Below are 19,777 nucleotides of genomic sequence, written 5' to 3'. Positions count from 1 at the left end.
GATAATGATGATTACAGTCCAATCAAAGCTCTGCAATGTACATGCAAAAGAGGTGCTTTGATTGCCTTATTGTAATCACTATCTTGACTTTTTTTGAACATACCTTATTTATTGGAAAGGCATACATTTTCTAGGAAGGCATTCTTAAATATTCTGACCGGAAAATCGGAATATGTTACCTCACCCATATCTAAGTAAATGCTTTTTCGGGTAAATAAATATTTATTGAAAATACAATCCCTGTGCTAAAATTATCCTTGTTTAAAACAAGCTTCACATGGAGCTTCTCCTTACACAAGTATTCAAGCTGGACTGTTTATAGCTTCTGCTCTTTGGAAGGCTTCCTTCTACTTCCTTCCTGATGCTGTAAAAAAAATGAGGTTGTGATGTGTTTGAATGATGCCAAGTTTGAAGAAAAGAATGAAGTGGATTGAGGTGGAGGAAGCTGCCTTATTCCAAGACTTGGGTAGAAGCTGAAGAAGGGGGCATCTTCTTTGAGCTGAACTGGATTATGGGAATGAGTGCTCATGTTCTCTATGAACCCACCATGATCCCAACTTTTCCAGTTCTGTGGACTGGCAGTGGTGGCGGTAGCAGGGGAAGGGAAACAAATAGTTTCTCACATATACCGCTTGCATGAATGTAGCTTTGTGCATTCGCCTGATGCTTGCACTGCCCGGTTTCCAACACATCTTGGCTTGGCACAGACCAGAGAATGGGGATCCCTGAACCATGATATTGTCAGTGGTGGGATCCAGCCAGTTCACACCACTTCGGGTGGACCAGTTAACTTTCTGAGCGGTTTGGTGAACTGGTTGTTGGAAGAAATCATTAGGGCAGGGAACCGGTTGTTAAATTATTTGAATCCCACTACTGAATATTGTGGCTGGGAATCTAAATGGCACACCCTTATATGGTAGCTTTAAGGAAAGGTTGACAAATCCATCCTGTTTTCATGCCACCCAGATTCTGCAGCTTGAAATTATCATTATTTCACTCCAGGTTAATAACTGGGTGTTCTTGTTGCCAATTATGGCAATATAGGGATGAAAATGTAGATGAGCAGTGTTCTACTTTGTTCTCATAATTTCTGGGATGTAATTCCAGGAGAGTGCTTAAAATGGTATGGGAGAGAAGAGCCTCTCCACATTATTGGTGAAAGAACAACAGAAAACTGAGCCAAAAAAAGAAGAATTTTGTTAAGAACAAGAAAACCATCCTTTTAAAGGTTATGGTTTTCCTGTAATAAAAAGCTACCTGCAATTTGCAGTTTTAACCATCCATATATACGTAACTTCTGATATACCAGCCTACATAATTTCTGATGAACATTTTTTGCTTCTTTTTAAGATGGTTCTCTATAGAACATAGGTACAGAGAATGGGCCTGGCCTGTCCCAGTAATCCACAGCACGGATTTTGTAGAAGCCCACGATTGTTGTTCCTGTAAAGAAAACCCAACAAATAGAGAAATTGTCAAATTTTAATTCCTCTACGAGTTCCTCCTAGATGCACTGATCAGTCTGAAATATTTCTATAAATACAGTTGTGACTGGTCATTTAATTTTAATCCTCATTAAGAACATTCTGTTATAAATAGAATTGCAAATCTTCTTATCTTGGGTTGACAGCTCCTGAAATCAATGTGCCAATCCATTTATATTTTAAATACAATTTTCTGCATTACAATATAATGAAGAAAGCTTGTAAAATGAGGACCCAGATTATTGGGGGCAATAGGCTGACTCTGTAAACTGCTTAGAGAGGGCTGTAAAAGCACCATGAAGCAGTATATAAGTGTAAGTGTTATTGCTATTGCTTTCAACACAGGATATCTGAGATTTGAAAATTGTGGGTGGCAAGGACTGCTGGCGCCACTCTTTAAATTCAAGAAACTGTCCCCCAGAAGATATCATGCAGAAGTTTATTAATCGTTCCTTCAGTCAAAAAATTAATTTAAGTTTTGATATAAGACACTTAAATTTCCCCTTTTAAAAATGCCCCTCTCCCCCCCACCCTCAATAAGCTGCCTCTGGAGGCTTCAAAACATTATGGATGGAAGTTTGCCATTACATATTTCACTAAATAAGGGTCTAAGGAATTCTTAGATCAGCAATCCTGAAACAGAATTTCAGGGAAGATCTTAAAGACATTGTTCAAAAAGAAACCTACTTTCCTGATTTAGAAAAAGGCTTAAAACGAAAGCTTTCCTTCCCAAACCAACAAATTTCTATTAATGATTATAATTTTAATATAAAATACAGTGGTAATAATAAATAATATTGTAAATAATTTAAGAAAGAATTGTAGTTTCCAATTAAATTCTAAAGGCATGCTTGAGGTTTTAAACTGAAATTTCATTTGTGGTTTTGGGTTTTTTACCTGGGCTGTAGAGTAACATTGTAAATATACTGTCTTTGACACTGATTTGGTGATATTTTTTCCCATCCACTGAAAACATCACTTCAAATTTTTTCAAACACCTGTGTGAAAATACACGTGCATATTGATCACAAGGTTACAGGGTTTTTTTTTTTTCAGAGTAAAGGGGTTTCTAGGAAAAGACTGTAGAGAATTTTAAAGTATTTTCTCAAACACCTTTTTTTAAAAGCAACAAGGAGAGAATCCAAAAGGCGAGTATGTCTCTGCATCATACAGTACCAATTGCAAAAAAATTTTTTTAAAAAAGAAGATCTATTCTCATATATTAGATAAAGAGCTGCCTTTGAGATCGATAAATACATGTTTGATATTAAAGCTGCGATTATTGCTACTACTACAGTTGTGTCGGGCGCACCAAAGTGTTTCTAGTTTGAAAGGATTGAATGGTGACTTCACTGTTGTCCAGGGGAACACCTACTTGAGGACTCCTTTCATATCCCTGTTAACTTGCCCACCAAAGTGGTACCCATTGATCTACTCATGATTGCCTGCTTTTGAACTGCTGGGTTGGCAGGAGAAGGAAGGTGTGACGGAGCTCATCCCATCCTGCAGCAGCATCCGGGTCTTCAATATGAGTCTACCAATCATTAGCCCAGTGTCTTCACCTAGTGAGCTACCGCTCTATTAAAGCTACTGATAAATTTTGCTGATAGATGGGAGAAGATTAAACTATCCTGATTAAACTAAAGACATTTCTTTAGTACATTGGGCGAGCTGGGGAATTCTGGGAATTGAAGTCCATACACCTTAAAGTTGTCAAGGTTGAGAAACATAGGTACTCCTCGCTTACAACCACAACTGATCCCAATTTTTTTGTTATTACACGAGGTTGGTTGATCCTCATTTCACAACCCTTTTCACCACAGTTGTTAAGTGAATCACTGCAAATGTTAAGTGATTCATGCGGTCATTAAGCAAATCTGGCTCCTGTCATTGACTTTTACTTGTCAGAAGATGACTGGGAAGGTTACAAAGAGTAATCACATGACTCTGGGACAATGCAGTCATCATAAGTACATGGCAATTGCCAAGTGCCAACATTTTGATCACATGACCTTGGGATGCTGCAACAGTCACAAGTGTGAAAAATGGTAATCAGTCACATTTTTCAGTGCCGTTGTAACTTTGAATGATCGCTAAATGGATGGTTGTAAGATAAGGACTTCTTATGAGAGTTTCTGTTCTTACCTTTTTTATTATTATTATTCTATGCCTCTGCTTATACAACCAAGGATTGTATTAGTTTTTTGGCAGCAGCCAAAAAAGCTAATACAATCTTTGGTTGCATAAACAGAGGCACAGAATCAAAATCATGCGAAGTATTAGTATCGTTTTATAAAAGCTTAGTAAGACCACACCTGGTATACTGCATCCAATTTTGGTCAACACACTACAAAAAAGATTTTGAGACTTTGGAAAAAGTGCAAAGAAGAGCAACTAAGATGATTAAAGGCTTGGAAACTAAAACATATGAAGAATGATTGCAGAATTTGAGTTTGGCCAGTCTAGAGAAAAGAAGGACTAGAGTTGACATGATAATAGTATTCCAGTATTTGAGAGGCTGTCACAAAGAAGCAGGGGCCTATTTATTTTCCAAAATAACAGAACACAGGACAAGAAATAATGGACAGAAACTAATCAAGGAGAGAAGCAATCTGGAATTAAGGAGAAACTTCCTAACAGTGAGGACTATTAACCAATGGAACAGCTTGCCATCAGAACTGTTTAACTGTTTATTAAATTTATAGGCCGCCCAATCCCGGAGGACTCCAGAGTTGTGGGTGCTTCATCACTGGAGGTTTTAAAGAAGAGACTGGACAGTCACTTGTCTGAAATGATATAGTACTGGGATGGCAAACCTATGGCACGCGTGCCACAGGTGGCACGCGAAGCCATTTTTCAGGGCACCACGAGGCATTGCCCTGTCAGCTGGCCAGCATGAATGCGCGAGCTGGCCAGCTAACTTCAGCCTTCTTTTGAGGTGTTTTTCGTCCTCCTGAGGCTTCAAGGAAGCTTCCGGAGTGTGAAAAACCGGCCCTACGGATAAACCGGAAGTCACCATTCCCGAACTTCCAGGTTCCCCGTAGGTCCATTTTTTGCCATCCGGAGGGGGGGATGGGGACGGCTGTTTTCGCCCTCCCCAGGCTCCTAGAAAGCCTCTGGAGCCTGGGAAAAGCGAAAAAACCACACCAAAAGGAGGGAGGGGGGTGTTTCGTGTGCATAGCATTATGGGTGTGGCACACCTGCACACGACCCCCCTGTGCTCCCCCCGCTTTTGGCATGGGAGCCAGAAAAGGTTCACCATAACTGGTATAGTATCTCTTGCTTGAACAGAACGTTGGACTAGAAGACCTCTAAAGTCCCTTCCAGCTCTATTCTAATTCTGATTTTTTCACTTGTGGAAGGGAGCTTTGCCTCTAATAAAAAGGATTATTGGGGAAAATATGATAGAGGGAAATTTTTCAAATCTTTCCTGAAAATGTCCCAAATAGCACAAGCCATTTCTTATACTATATGATTCAAACTTCTTTAATGCTATAGATGCAAGTCAAGGTGAGCTAAGAAGTATTCATCAGCCTTGGGTGTGTGTAGCCTGGAGGTTAGAAGTCTGATTGGGAAGAAATTTTCCAGCTAGTTGCTTGCAGAAACATTAGTGTGCAAAATTAAAAATAGCTTTTAAATGAATAGTATTTTATCTGGAAAATGAATGAAAGGGAAACAATGATGGATTTCTTGAAAATGACCTACTTTGAATTCACACCGCTGTCATCCCATGTTATCAGAACTTGTCCTTTCATGAGACCAATGAAACGAACACCAATCACCTGCCAAGACAGAATTGCTTAGACTAAATACTGCATGCGTGGAAAATATGAGTTGAGGTTCAGTTCAGGTTATTTAATCTGTGTGGATTAATTTATTTTAGGTTTGGGAGAAACGAAAGCACATCAGTTCAAAAAATTACAAAGCCTTGAAGGATGGCTGACCAACCAGGAAAACTAACCAGGCTTTGGATTTTACTAGAAAAGTTTCCAAGTAGCATTTAGAATTAATTAAGTGGAATGTTAGACTGGCTGTGTTCACTCACCATGCATTTACGGTAATTTATATGCAATAAAGGAGCACAGCTTTGGAGTATCATCTCACACCCTTGGAGAATGCAAGCTGTTTTTTGATGCTTTCTCCTTTACAACACTTCCTAACATCTTTTAATTGAATAGAATTCTTTATTGGCCAAGTGTGATTGGATACACAAGGAATTTTGTCTTTGGTGCATATGCTCTCCGTGTACAAAAGGAGAATAAAATACATTCATCAAGAATTTAAAGATACAACACTTAGTGATAGTCATAGGTTACTAATGATCTATCAAATCATACTAGGAAACCAATAAAAACCATGTAAATTGAAAGATACAAGCAACATGGTTATAGTCAGAAGTGGAAAGAGATAGACACTAGGAAGGAAGAGAAGAATAACAGTAATACATTTTTAGTAAATTATTGACAGTGTTGTGGGAATTAGTTGTTAAGCAGAGTGATGGTATTCAGGAAACAACTGTCCTTGTGTCTAGTTGTCTTGGTGTGCAGTGCCCTATAGCATAGTTTTGAGGGTAGAAGTTGAAACATTTTATGTCCAGGATTTTGAATTGACAAATAATACAGCAGCTTACAGAACGCTATAGTGAGGAATCCTCTTGCAACTGCTACTCACACGCCTTTGTAGCCCCTTCCACCATCTGCAATGCACCCTACAAGCAGAATCGAGGTGAGCCACAAATATGTGCTGGCTTGTGATTGTGAATCACGGTTGCATGTTCCCAATCTCAAGACTGGGCAGAGTGTTAATCCTTTGTAGGACAAGAGATTGGGTATACTGGATGACTGTCTTTTGCTATCAGGGGCTCTTTGGCGCATTAAGAAAAACGTCTTAGGACATTTTTTTGTCAAATTCTTGAATTTTTGTAAGGGCTTGGCACAAGACAAAAGCTCATCCTGTAAGAAAAACCCAACACAACCTTATACCTTCTTCACATCTAAGATAGAAGTAAACAAACAAACAACAAATATCAAAACAAAAACCATCCTGCTATCTTTGCTTCTTATACAGGTTGGTAGCTTTGCTTAGAGCTCATGAAAACAGAAAACAGGAGAAGATTGGCCAAATGGTCCAGAATAATAAAATCTACTTTGGTGGATTTGTCACTTTAAAAATATAACTTTTAAGATATGTTGGCTCTGATTAGCTTATATAAGTCTAAGTATTACTACTACTGCTACTATGGGGAGTGCAGCTTTTTTAGTGCAAATCTGACACCCTTATTCTCTGAGACCTGCTTGTCTTCTAGGCCAGGAGTCCCCAACCTTTTGGATCTCAGGGATAAGGTGACCAGGCGTCCCGATTTCAGTGTGACAATCACGCTTTATAACAATTTTTCCCGTTTCCCGCCACATTTTAAAATCTCCCGGTTTTCTGGCTTCATGTTGAAAGCCCAGTGGATTTGCTTAAGAAATCCTAACCGGGGCAAGACAAAAGACACCCTGTCTAACCTCTCTCTCTCTGTCTCAGTACTTTCATTGAAAATATTAAAACGTTAAAGCAACAAAACGGACCTCCCCCCCCGTGCCGTTTTTACTCACTTTTATAAGAAAAAAATGATCTAGTACCATAGAGCTGCAGGAAATGGCTAGAGAGGTTACTTCCTGGATTTTCCAGAGGGGAGGGGCACGTAGGTTGGAGGACTGCTCCGAAAAATGGTGGCATTTTTCCCTGACTAATTTCACCATTTCAATTTGCTCAGTTCTTTGTATTAACATCTACATCATTCTGGGTTTACTTGGAGTGCAAGCCAGCTGGTAAGTGGGTTTTTTTCTTTTATTTTTTAATGTATTTTAAAATAATATTTTATTTATTGTGCATAGGATTTATTAAAATAGTTTTATGCTGTGTGGATTTAAGTTAAGAACTCCCTGTTATTAAGCTTTCCTCAATTAATCTCTGAGTAGATTCCCACCAACTTCAAGATCCCAAGGGCACATCTTGGAAGCTTACACCTTTGCTTAGTTTATAGATGATGCCTTTCCTTAAATATGAAAATAAATACATTAATTGTACAAATGTGTACATCTCAATAGAAATGACTCTCAGGGGTGACAACAATCCACTAAAATAATAATATAAAACAGTAATTACAAAATTACAAAAACTGTTATGAAAATTATTATTAAAAAATAAAGAATAAAAATGGAGTTATTAAGTATATTAATTGCAGCAACCACAATACAATACCTTGGTCCTTCTTTTCATTAAACTAGACATACCCAATTCCAAGGAATTAAAAGACGCTTGCTCCTGGGGAGGAAAGCTACGGCAAATCTAGACAGCATCCTAAAAAGCAAGGTGACCAGATTTTCAGTAAAGAGGGACACCTTTGACTGGGGGTGGGGGCTTGATTAAAAATTTATACAGAGCAACAAAAATTTTCATACAACGCAAAAATAGTATTGTATTTTTTTTTTTAATTTACAAATATAAATTGTAACTGTTGCTAAACATCAAAATTTTGATCACGTGACCATGAGGATGCTGCAACGGTCGCTAAGTGTGAAAATGGTCGCTAAGTGTGAAAAATGGTCATCAATCACTTTTTTCAATGCCATTGTAACTTTGGTCACTAAGCTCATTATACCACCTTTCTTGCCACAGTTCTTAAGTGAATAACCGCAGCTGATAAGTTAGTAACATAAGTGAATCTGGTTTCCCCATTTGACTTTGTCAAAAGGTGATTATATGACTCCAGGACACTGAAACCATCATAAATATGAATCTGTTGCCAAACATCAACATTTTGATCGAACCCCCCCCCCCCGGTCAAAGGTGTCCCTCTTTACCAATCTGAAAATCTGGTCACCTTACTCAGGGACCACTAAATTCCTAATTTTAAATCCTGCGGACCACTAATACGATCTGCCTAATGACTGGCTGGCTGGGCGTGGTTATATGACTGGGTGGGCAGGGCCAACTCGGTGTCACTCATGTCAAGGGGTGCCTCGCCAGCCTCTACTTGCCACTCCTTGCCTACCTGACCAGGCTCCTTAGGGCCCCAACAGGGAGTAGTTGTTGGAGCTAAGCAACCATCATGAGAAAGAGTTGGCAAAACAGCTCAGTTCAAATTGGATCTGACCGAGAAGGTGGCTCAGCAAAAGCACCTCACTGAGGACTACAAGCATAGGTTTTCCAAGCAGAGGGAAGACCTGTGGGAGTGCAAGCCCAGATACCAGTGCTTGGAGGCCCAGAAGGCTGAGATGGTCAGCCAGTTCCAGATCATGATGCCATCCCACTGGAACAAGGCCCTCCAGCTCTTCGTCACGAGTGCCATTTCCCTCCAGCCTTCCCTCCAAAGGCCGGCATCAGCAGTCTGAAGCAGACCTCAAGTTGGAATTTCTGCCCCCCTCTGACCTGCACAAAAAGACCCCAAAGGGGGAGACTCTCTGCAGCAAAACAAGTCCTCATTGCACGTATCCAGCCCAGAAACTGTAGTTTGAGGACTGATTTAGTGCAATATAAAAAAATGTAAATAATTTTTCTGTGGACCACCAAAATCTTCTCACGGACCACCAGTGGTCCACGGACCACCAGTTGGTGACTGCTGCTCTAGGCCTACAAAAGTGTATCCTGTGCATGTTTTAGGAGTAGCCAGATATCCCTAAGACATATTTACCACCTCAATGATAGTTATGTCTTGGAGCAAGGACTGAAAACCTCTAATCCTTCATACATTGTTGGAGTATAACAGCAAGCACTGCCAGTGGGGAGAGAACCAGAGATCTGCAGTTCTACAGCCAGATGGGCCAAAGTTCTTCATAGATATTTATAGGCAATGCTTTCCCTTTGGCTGGAAAGCTGCCTCTTTCCTTTCTAACCTTGATAGTTTTTACAAGTTCAGTACAAGGGTATACTTTGCCAGAGAAAAAAGCAACATCTGGTGCACAGCAGCGTAAAAACCTTCTTTGGCTCAAATAGTGCTGATCAAGGATAATAAAAGAACTGTGGGAGTCATTGAAAGAATGCCAAGAATCCTCCAGCCTCTCCTAACTCCAGAGTGAAGTCAGGCTAAAAAACAAACAAAGTCATTTAGTTTCCACCTTACTAAACTTTCTGTGTTTGCAAGCAAAAGTGGCATAAGAGAGCACCCACCTGGTTGGGAGCAGAGAGGGGCTTTGCACAAATATGAAGGAGGAAAACAGCTGGAACTGGAAGTTCTTGCTTCAGTACTAAATGGTCTTTTGCAGGTAGTGGAAATGGTCCTTTCACCACAGGGTCCTAAGAAACAGATTTAATTTTTTAAAAGGCAGAGATGCTGGAGAACATTATCTAGAACTTCATTGACACATACGAGTTGCACCGCTATAATAAGTTAAAAGTTACCAGTAGAAGACCATCATCTAAAGCAGGGGGTATCCAAACTTGGCAACTTCAAGACTCATGGACTTCAATTCTCAGCTATGCCGGCTGGGGAATTCTGGGAGTTGAAGTCCACAAGTCTTAAAGTTGCCATTTTTGGAGACTCCTGACCGCAAAAAAAGCCACGTTGATTCTTGTACTCACATCTTTCATTGTAATTGGGGTGGCTTCTGCATTTTTATATAAGATATTTTATGTTTAAGCCTTCATTTAAAAATATGGCTGTTGGGAAGTTCAATGAGCTTAAGGTGAACTCTGGAAATCTATCATGATCATCTGGAGGAGAAATCTTTACTTCTTTTCTTAACTCATTGCAGAATGTGTGCTCACCAGGCCCAAAAGCTGCTTCAGGGGATGCAATCCCAGGATAAGGGGCAGCTGACTTAAAGAACTACAGAAGGGTATTACATTAACACCCCTGTGAATTCAGACTAGGACAAGCCAGCTTCAAATCTCTCTTCACCCATGAAAGCTCAATGGTTGACTTTGGGTCCCTTCGTTCTCTTTCAGCCCAATCTCCCTGTCAGGATTGTGATGGTGAGGAAAAATGGCAGGGAGAATTTTATACACACCACCTGCAGGAAAAGTGAGGTGTGATTCTAGCAAGAAAATAATGGCCTCCAAATTTTATTTATTTATTTAAGAAATGTATATGGCTTCCCAACTTGAATAATTGTGGCTCTGGGTGGTATATGATCCACCAGTAACATCTCATTATATCAGGAACCCCAAATTTATATTACATCCTTTCATGCAAGTACTCCAATGGTGAAATCTAATTCCCCCCCGCACCCCGGTTCTGTGGGCGTGGCTTAGTGGTGGTAGAGGGTCATGTGACTGGGTGGGCATGGCCAACACCCCCCACCCCTTTCAGCTTTTTAAAACATTTCCCCCCCTGCTGGTTTGGGCAAACCAGCAGGGAAAAATGCATTAAAAAGCTTCCGACGATCGCGTGGCTCAGCTGTGAGCTTTTTTTTTTTACTACTGGTTCGCAGAACCAAGGATAATCGTCCCTACCAGTTTGGCTGAACCGGGCGGAACTGGAAGGATTTCACCCCTAAAGTACTCCAATCAATTCAGCTGGGATGGGGGGGGGATGGGGCCAACTATATATAACCACATATGGATATGGGGAAGATCATCCCAATGGGCAGGCACTACAAAGGAAAAAGCATATTTTAAAAAAAGCAGACAGGAGGCAAAGCCAATTGATCCGGCATCCTGCCACTTATGTGTATAGTTAGTGGAAATAACATGGGAGACATAAGACGTCAAAAGAAGAGAAATGGAGATGGGATACCCCATCTATTTCTTGCTTAGATCTGTTTGTTTCAAATTCATCCCCTAGTTGACACATGACTCCCAAGAACAAATATTGTTCCCAATAGGTGAGGGAAGCTGAGGCCAACATTTCTGATTTCCGATTCGCCTCAGAAATTCTCTCTGTGTTTTGCTACAATCGTCTGCAACACCTTCCTTGGTATTTTTTTAAAAAGCCCAATTTGCATTGAACCACTGAGCAGCTTCGGGGGGTGCTTAGATTCCCTAGTGCCAAGCAAGTCCTAACAAGAGATCATGGGGAAAAGATCAAAAATAAAATCCGAGGGGAAGCATTCCTTCTGGCTTTGTTTATCAAGACATCTATTACCATAAACATTTACATAACCCTTTCCATAGTGTCAGATCCATGGAAAAAGCTGGCCCACAAGGAGAAAACATCTGGTTAGCATAAAAGGAATGAATCAGATTGGGGCAACACCCTGATTTATTTCTACAGGACAAGACAGAAGAGATACAGAGGATAGGTGAGTAGATTGGGGAAAAGGTGTGAGTTTGCTCTCATTTAGAGATCATTCCATGGTGCTAGTGGTGTTACAGACATATATTAGCTTAACGCTGTTTTGACTCTCCCCACAAAGCATCCTGGAAAATGTAACTTGGAAAAAATAATGATAATTCTTTTATTTGAAGGACTGTGGCACTGCCTCCCTTCAGAATTAGAGTTCCATTAATTGCTTGGGGAGAAGGAATAACAACATCTGTTACATCTGGAGAATAAAGAAACTATCATAATGCCAGATATAGACACGGGAGTTAAAACATCAAAAGGCAAGATGAGAAGCAATAGATGGAAACTAACTAAAGAGAGAAGCAACCTAGAACTAAGGAGAAATGTCCTAATGGAGCAATCAACCAATGAAACAACTTGCCTTCAAAAAGTTGTGGTGCTCCATCACTGGAAGCTTAAAAAAAAAAGACTGGACAATTGTTTATCTGAAATGGTATAGGCTTCTGCTCGAGCAGGGAGTTGGACTGGAAGACCTCCCAGGTCCCTTCCAACTCTATTATGCTATAGTATGTTCTAATGTAAGGGTAGAAGTTCATACAAATATTAAAATAAACCCAGGTTCTGAAGTTTTACTACAGGAGGACTTTTCAAATGAGATTATTTCTCATAGTAGTTCAAATGGGAGCAGAGCTGAGCCGACGATGGAGCCAAGAGACTGGAAGTGAGGCAAGAGGTTGACAGCCAAATATGAATTTTCTTTCAGAATTTTTCTCAAGGGAGCTCTTTGTGGCTATGAAAAGCAGAATGTTCAAAAGGGCTGCTAAATGAAAAGATCTGGAGGTTTAGACGTTTTATTTTTCTACTAAAGAAATTGTAGAATTTAAAGTATTGTGTTTTTTAAATAAACAAATGAGAGCAACCCTAAATGTATTCAGAAGTAAGTATGTCTGTATCCAATGGGGCTTATTCTTTAATGCTTAGGACTCATTGAAAAATTGTGATAGAAGCATACATTGTTATGAATACTATGGAGAGAACAGACAGTTTTGTTTACGTTTAACCTTACAAAAACTTGAAATGAACCTAACAAAGTAAATGGAACTTCTTTTGACTGGAGCAGTCTGCCTCTAAATATGCAATCCAGCCACTCTGCCAGGCTCTGCTTATAAGTTCTCAGACATCTTCAAGAGGCTGTAGTTAAAAAGGGAATGCTGGGCTGGGTCTAATTCAGCAGAAGAGTACCGACATTCAGCAAATGAGGAGGACAAGCTGAAGTAAGGGATCAGTATAAGGCAGCTCAAAAGAGTATACAGTACAGGAAATATGCAAGGTGGTAGTCAGAGCCTGATGCAGAGTTTAAACTTACAATCAGTGGAAAGAAGTAAAAATGCCTCTTCCCCCTCAGCTTTTAGATGGGAGATGTGCAAGATTGTGCTAAAATCTTAAGCAGTTAATCCTATCATCTGTTCATTTATATCACTCAAAGCTATAGAAAAACTTTATTAATGTTTATTATACCTGGATATTTTAATACCTTCCTTCCTTCTCTGCCTTCCCCCCTCCCTGCCTCACTTCCCTATTACATAACCTTTCCCCAACCATGACTGGGAGTTGAAATCCAACACATCTGGATGAAATTAGGGAAAATTAGCTTTAACAAATGGTTTCTAGCGTGGTCTGTACATCAATGGAAAAAGTTTGTTTGTTTGTTTTCTGGTTTGTACCATAAACATGTATACAATGCCAGGGTGATTATTTTGAAGTAAATTTTCATGCGACAGAGATATAGGGCGACAAAACATACTTAGGAAGAAATTCACTGAATTCAGAAACATATGCTCTCAAATAAGTAGGGCTGGGGTCCGATTTCACAAAGAGCTATTTCTCAAATGCACAATACTCTACCTCAGCATCTCTTATTTGCTCCAATTGCATCTGAGAAGGAAAATCCGGCATTCCCACTTTCTTCCATTGCAAATATGGATTTGTTAGGTTGTTATCCAAGTAGTATGTGACATATACAAGTTCTTTGGGAAGACAAAAAAAATGTAATAAGTTTTAAGGTGGCTTTAGTTGAACATCAAATCAAACTTAAGTGTTCTGGTTCACAGTTGTTTATTTAATGATTTCAAGTGATGAGTTTCGGGCCTCAACTCTTAGACAAAGTAATTTTAGAAAGAAACAGAGAAGTAGGTCATCAGGAGCCTGAGAAACCGAAACTGGCATTGTTTCATCCTGTAGGCTGGGGGTCTCCAACCTTGGCAACTTTAAGCCTGGTGGACTTCAATTCCCAACAAAGCTGGCTGGGGAATTCTGGGAGTTGAAGTCCTCCAGGCTTAAAGTTGCCAAGGTTGGAGATGCCTGCTGTAGCCCACTGAAAAGGTTTTGTATCCTGAAATATGAAAGGGAATGGGGGGAAAATCCAACTGAGCTTGACTAAGATCGTGGCACGACAAAACCGCGCTCGACTAAAGCGCACCCGATTAAACCGCGTTGCTGACGTCATCAACAGGGCGACAACAGCGAGCGTGGAGAAAGAAGGGCGCTTTAAATAGTGCTTTGAAAGCAAGCCGATTCAACTTAAGGTAAGGGTTAGGTTTAGGGTTAGGTTAAGGGTTAGGGTTAGGTTTAGGGTTAGGTTAAGGGTTAGGATTAGGTTTAGGGTTAGGTTAAGGGTTAGGTTTAGGGTTAGGTTAAGGGTTAGGTTTAGGGTTAGGATTAGGTTTAGGAGGGTTAGGTTTAGGGGTTAATTTTAGGTTTAGCGTTTACAGCGTGCTTCTGTCTCCGCGCTGTTGTCGCCCTGTGATGACGTCAGCTACGCGGTTAGTCGAGCGCTGTTTAGTCGAACGTGGTTTTGTGGTGGAACCGACTAAGATACAATCCTCAGTAGACTGTTCCAGAGGTGGTATTCAGCAGGTTCTGACCAGTTCTGAAGAACCGGTAGTGGCAATTTTGAGTAGTTCAGAGAACTGGTAAATGAACTCTGACTGGCCCCGCCCCCATCTATTCTCTGCCTCCCGAGTCCCAGATGATCAGGAGGAAATTGGGATTTTGCAGTAACCTTCCCCTACCAGACCCACCAAGCCACACCCACATAACCCGTAGTAAAAAATTTTAAATCCCACCATTGGACTCTTCTGATGGGAGGTAATGTAAGAGCTAAATTTCCAAATTGATTCATCAACCCCTGAGTTGATACCTGCGACTCTAACAGCTGCTCAACATTTCTCTCTCTCCTGCAAATGCCCAGTTAAAAAGATGGTGCCTGCTTCAAACGTCATTTGATGAGTGAGGGAGAACAATCCAGAAACCGTTATTGCAGAACTCAAACCTGGGGCTGTTTGTGGAAGTGAAACCTGGGAAACCCTTTCACTGTTTACTGACTCTTTCTGAACCCTTCTTGGGAACAACTCTTTCTATGGGAATGAAAGCTCAAGAGCAGGGGTGTCAAACTCAATTTTATTGAGGGCCACATCAGGGTTATATTTGACCTGGGGGGGGTGCATGATCGGGGTAGGGGTGATCAGTTTGATGTTACCCATGTCGGGAGCAACTGTGGTGGTCAATGCTAAGGCAGGACTTCCCTCAGATCCTCCCTTAACTCTAATTATCTTCTTCCTTCCTTTCTTCTTTTTTCTTCCCTCTTCATTCTCCTTTCTCCTTCCTTCCCCTCTTTCCTTATTTCTCCTTCCTTGCTCTCTTCCCATCTTTCTTTTTCTTTGTCTTTCCTGTTTCCCTTTCTCCTTTCCTGCCCCTTCTTGCATGCCCAAATGCAAAAGGGGAAACATTTCTCCTTTTCTTTTCTTTTTATTTTGTTTTGCTAGCCCTCTGCCAGTCAGCCCTCTTGAGCTCCGTTTTTGTTGGCAGAGGCACCATGGGCTGGTCCTTTGCTGTTTCCAGGGCGGTCCCGCGGGCCAGATCCAAGCACTCCATGGGCAGGTTTGACACCTCTGCTCAAGAGAAAGAGCCAAAGGGTGACAAGCTTTTCACCAAGTAATTTTTTTCTCACAATCAGAAAATTTTCACCATGAAGTTATCTCGGTCTCACTGCCAGAATCGAAACAAAAACCCCAAACAATGAACATACAATTGTTTCACAAAACACAATTCTGCATGCTTAACCTGTCCTAATTAGATTGTGTGAATTGTCTATTCAAGTTAAGACATCAGAGATTATCTGGTGACCAAGTGCCTTCTGAGTTCAAATCCCAAAACCTCATCCCATATTGCTTAAAGAATGACCCTTCTGTGCCACCATTCAAACTGAATACTAATTTAAAAATACATATTTTGTGATTACTTTAGGATGAAGCAGTTTGTGCAGCACAGGGGTCCTCAAACTTTTTAAATAGGGGGCCAATTCACAGTTCCTCAGACTGTTTGGAGGGGGGCGGGGCGGACTGGCTGAGGTCATGTGACTGAGAGGGTGAACTAGGTGGTCATGTGACTGGGTGGGCATGGCTAGGTGAACATGTGATCGGGTGGGTGTGGCCAATTTAGCAGTCCATTAAACAAGACACACAAATTAAACTTTAATTTGTTATGCTCCTGGGCAGTGGAAAGCAGGCTAGTGAAGGGATGCAGTTACCTTGGGGGGGGGGGGTGCATCTCTCTCCCTTCCTCCCTCCTTCCTCTCTGGAGGCTTGGGAGGCCAAAAACAGACCCATTTTTGAACTCCTCGGCCTCCAAACCACTCTGCCACCCAAAAACAGGCCAGTTTTTGGCCTCCTCGGCCTCCAGAAGGTGAGTGGAGGCGGGGGGGGGGGGAGGTAAGTGGGGCAGCCTTGTGATCCCTCATGGGTTGGATTAATGGCTTCAATGGGCCGTATCCAGTTCCCGGGCCATAGTTTGAGGACCCCCACTGTAGCAGTTAGGAACTGCCCACTGCCCTGTGAGACCTCAGAAAAGATCTCTCTTGCATTTGTTTATCAGTGCATGAAGCTATTTCCTTCAAATTGAATGTAAATCTCATGTTTCTGGCAGGTATCAGGTCAATAGCCCTTCAAAAAGTCATAGCAAAAATTTACCTTTGTGTTTAGGATAATTGGCTATCTTTAGAATCACAGTACTGGTGTTTAAGGATGTCTTGTTATCATTGCTTGAATAGATCAGTATTGATGCTTGCCAGCTGTCGGACAATTGTAGTCCTGAAGGTTTATGCAAACTGGCTAATATTCCCAAAGTGTTACAGTCTTCTGCTTTGTGACTGGAAATGTTGGCAGAAACGTGCTCTTCTCCTGCATAAGAAGGAGAAAACCATGAACCAAAAAAAGGGCTTGAAATGAGAAACTTACAGAGGAGCATTTAAAGCATGTTATTATAGTTCCGGAAGTAAGCCAAATGAACTGTAACTGTGCGAGAACATTTCATCAAAAGATTAGAATTCCATGAGAGCATAAGAAGAACTAAAGTTTGAAGTAACAGATAAACCTTTAGTTGAAGATACCTAAGTTGCTATTTTGATTCTCCTTCTGTTGATTAAAAGCTGTCCTTCTAAGACTGTGCTATTTTTTAAAACTTTTTTTTTTATCCCCTCTTTGTTATTTTTATAAAAGGACGTTGGTCTTACCTGAACGTCTATTTTCGGAGGGGGGGAGGGAGTGGTCACGTGTGGGTTTTATCTTAGCCTGATTGGTCCAAAGACTGAGAGCAAAGCTATAAATACTGGTGCCTTCCAATCCTGGCCCAGATTCTCGAAGCCGAACGGTACAACTGAAACGACAAAAAAACAACCACAACAAACCCCGGGAGCACCCGGGCCCTCCCCTTGGCCCCAACGAACACAACTCAGGGCGGGTCGTGACCACCCCTCCCCCCCTCCGAAAATAGACGTTCAGGTAAGACCAACGTCCTTTTTCCAGAGGAGGGGGAGGGAGTGGTCACGTGTGGGACACACCCAAGCTAAAGGTCCCAGGGAGGAAGAACAAGAACCACTAGGGCCCAAGGGGAGCCTCAGCTGCCACCCCCTGCAAGACTCTCCGACCGAAGGACACGTCCGCAGACGCGAAAGCATCCAGACGATAATGCCGGATGAAAGACGTCGGGGAAGCCCAAGTGGCCGCACAACAGATGTCCTCAAATGTAGCCCTCGTGGCCCACGCCGCTGTGGTCGCGGTACTCCTAGTAGAATGGGCCGTGATCCCCGACGGGGCCAGCCGCCCCGAAGCCCCGTAAGCCTCCGCAATGGCCTCACTCAGCCAACGGCCAATGGTAGCCGAAGACACTCTCGACTCCAGCGTCCCCGGCTGGAATGAGACAAACAAGGCCTCCGACCTACGGATCTTCCTGGTCCGCCGGAGGTAGATTCGCAGAGCGCGGTGGACATCCAACTGATGCCAGAGCCGTTCCCTGTCATTGGATGGACCCGGGCAAAAGTCAGGCAGGATGATCTCCTGACCCCTATGAAAGGGGGTATTCACCTTTGGGACGAAGGCCGGGTCAAGGCGAAGCACCACCCTGTCCTGGTGAAAGTGACAAAGGTCCTCCCTGGAAGACAGAGCACCTAGCTCCGAAATACATCGGGCGGACGTGATCGCCACCAGGAAGGCCACTTTCAGCGACAAGAAACGCAAGTGAACAGATCGGAGGGGCTCAAACGGGGCCCCCGTCAAGGCCCTGAGTACCAGGGGAAAATCCCACGTGGGAAACCTGTGGACGGGGGGAGGCCGGAGATTAGCTGCCCCCTTCAGGAAAAGCTTGATCAGGGAAAACTGGGAAAGGGAAGAAGACCCCACCCTCCCCAGGACCGAAGACAGAGCCGCCACCTGGCAACGCAAGGTATTCTGTGAAAGTCCGTCCTCAAGTCCTTTCTGAAGGAAATCCAAGACATTGGGAATGGTAGCCCTATCGGGAGAAATGCCCCTAGGTGAGCACCATCGGACAAAGGCTGCCCAGGTGGAGTTATAAATGCGGGTCGTCGATGGCCACCGAGCCGCCTCGATGGTGTGAATGACCCCAGAGGACAGATGAGCCTCTCTCAGAAGCTGCCGTTCAAGAGCCAGGCGGTCAGATGAAGCCACTGTGGCTCCGGGTGAACCAGAGCCCCCTGCAGCAAGACTACCTTCCCCTGTGGAATCCTCCATGGGGGGGGGCACCGACAGCTGTACCAGGTCCGTGAACCAGGGCCTCCTGGGCCAATACAGGACCACCAGGATGACCAGGCCCCCCCGCCACCACCTTCCTGACGGTCCCCGGGATGAGGGGAATGGGAGGGAAGGCATAAAGAAGGCCCGGGGGCCACTGGCTCCTGAGGGCGTCCGTGCCCTCCGCCGACCTGGACTGGAAACGGGTGAAGAACCGTGGAAGCTGGGAGTTTTCGGGCAATGCAAACAGGTCCACCAGAGGAGACCCGAACCTTTGGCAGATCCTCCGGAACAGCGACGGGTGGAGTTGCCACTCGCCGTTGTCCAGAGTCACTCGACTGAGCCAATCTGCCTGGACATTGGAGAGTCCCAAGATGTGCTCCGACACCAAGGACAGCAGGTGTCTCTCTGCCCAGGAGCCCAGCCGCAGAGCCTCCAACCAGAGGCCCTGTGTGTGGGTCCCACCCTGATGATTGATGTGAGCCTTGGCGGCCACATTGTCCGTCAGGAGGAGCACATGGCGCCCCTCCACCGAGGGGACTGAAAGTGACGCAGAGCCAGTCGCGCAGGCTTCAGCTCCAGCCAATTTATATTGTGGCATAGGTCCGAGGCCGTCCACCTGCCCTGCGCCATCCGAGAGCCCACCAGGGCCCCCCACCCAAACAGACTCATGTCCATGGTGACGGTCACCCTGTCCGGCTCCCAGAAGCAGCAGCCCCGCTGAATGGCCGGGGAGAGCCAGCACGGCAGAGAGACCCGGACCCCTGCCAGGAGACGGAGAGTCCGAAGAGAATTGCTCAATCTTCCCCTCTGAAAGGGGATGAGTTCCCACTGGAGGGGCCTGAGATGAATCCTGGCCCATGGGACAATCCCAATGCAAGAGACCATCTTGCCCAATAACTGTGACAGAGAGAGGATGGAAGTGGACCGCCTTGCGCGAACGCTTTCCGCCAGACGACGGAGGCTGTCCTGCAGTTCCTGAGACAGACTCACCACCCCCG

At 43.2% G+C, this 19,777-nt stretch overlaps 1 protein-coding gene across 5 annotated transcripts in view; it reads right to left on the bottom strand.

Moving 5' to 3' along the window:
• Positions 1-326: 326 nt before the first annotated feature.
• IDUA (alpha-L-iduronidase) overlaps positions 327-19,777 on the bottom strand; it is a 67,093-nt gene continuing 47,642 nt past the window's right edge. For 3 of the 5 annotated variants that reach the window (XM_032213495.1, XM_032213499.1, XM_032213498.1), the window contains 6 exons: positions 16,722-16,931; positions 13,600-13,721; positions 9,639-9,764; positions 5,190-5,266; positions 2,382-2,482; positions 327-1,443 (listed from right to left, as the gene is read on the bottom strand). In XM_032213495.1, the coding sequence (XP_032069386.1) occupies positions 1,346-1,443; positions 2,382-2,482; positions 5,190-5,266; positions 9,639-9,764; positions 13,600-13,721; positions 16,722-16,931 (734 nt within the window). In that variant the 3' untranslated portion in view covers positions 327-1,345. Of the gene's footprint in view, positions 1,444-2,381; positions 2,483-5,189; positions 5,267-7,796; positions 7,830-9,638; positions 9,765-13,599; positions 13,722-16,721; positions 16,932-19,777 lie in introns of those variants that run through there. The other 2 variants (XM_032213496.1, XM_032213497.1) reach the window with 2 other exon arrangements.

The sequence above is a fragment of the Thamnophis elegans genome, chromosome 3 (assembly GCF_009769535.1).
Source record: "Thamnophis elegans isolate rThaEle1 chromosome 3, rThaEle1.pri, whole genome shotgun sequence".
In the NCBI taxonomy this organism is placed as follows: domain Eukaryota; kingdom Metazoa; phylum Chordata; class Lepidosauria; order Squamata; family Colubridae; genus Thamnophis; species Thamnophis elegans.
The sequence above is the reverse complement of the archived record's forward strand: the minus strand, read 5'-3'. Positions and strand labels throughout refer to the sequence as shown.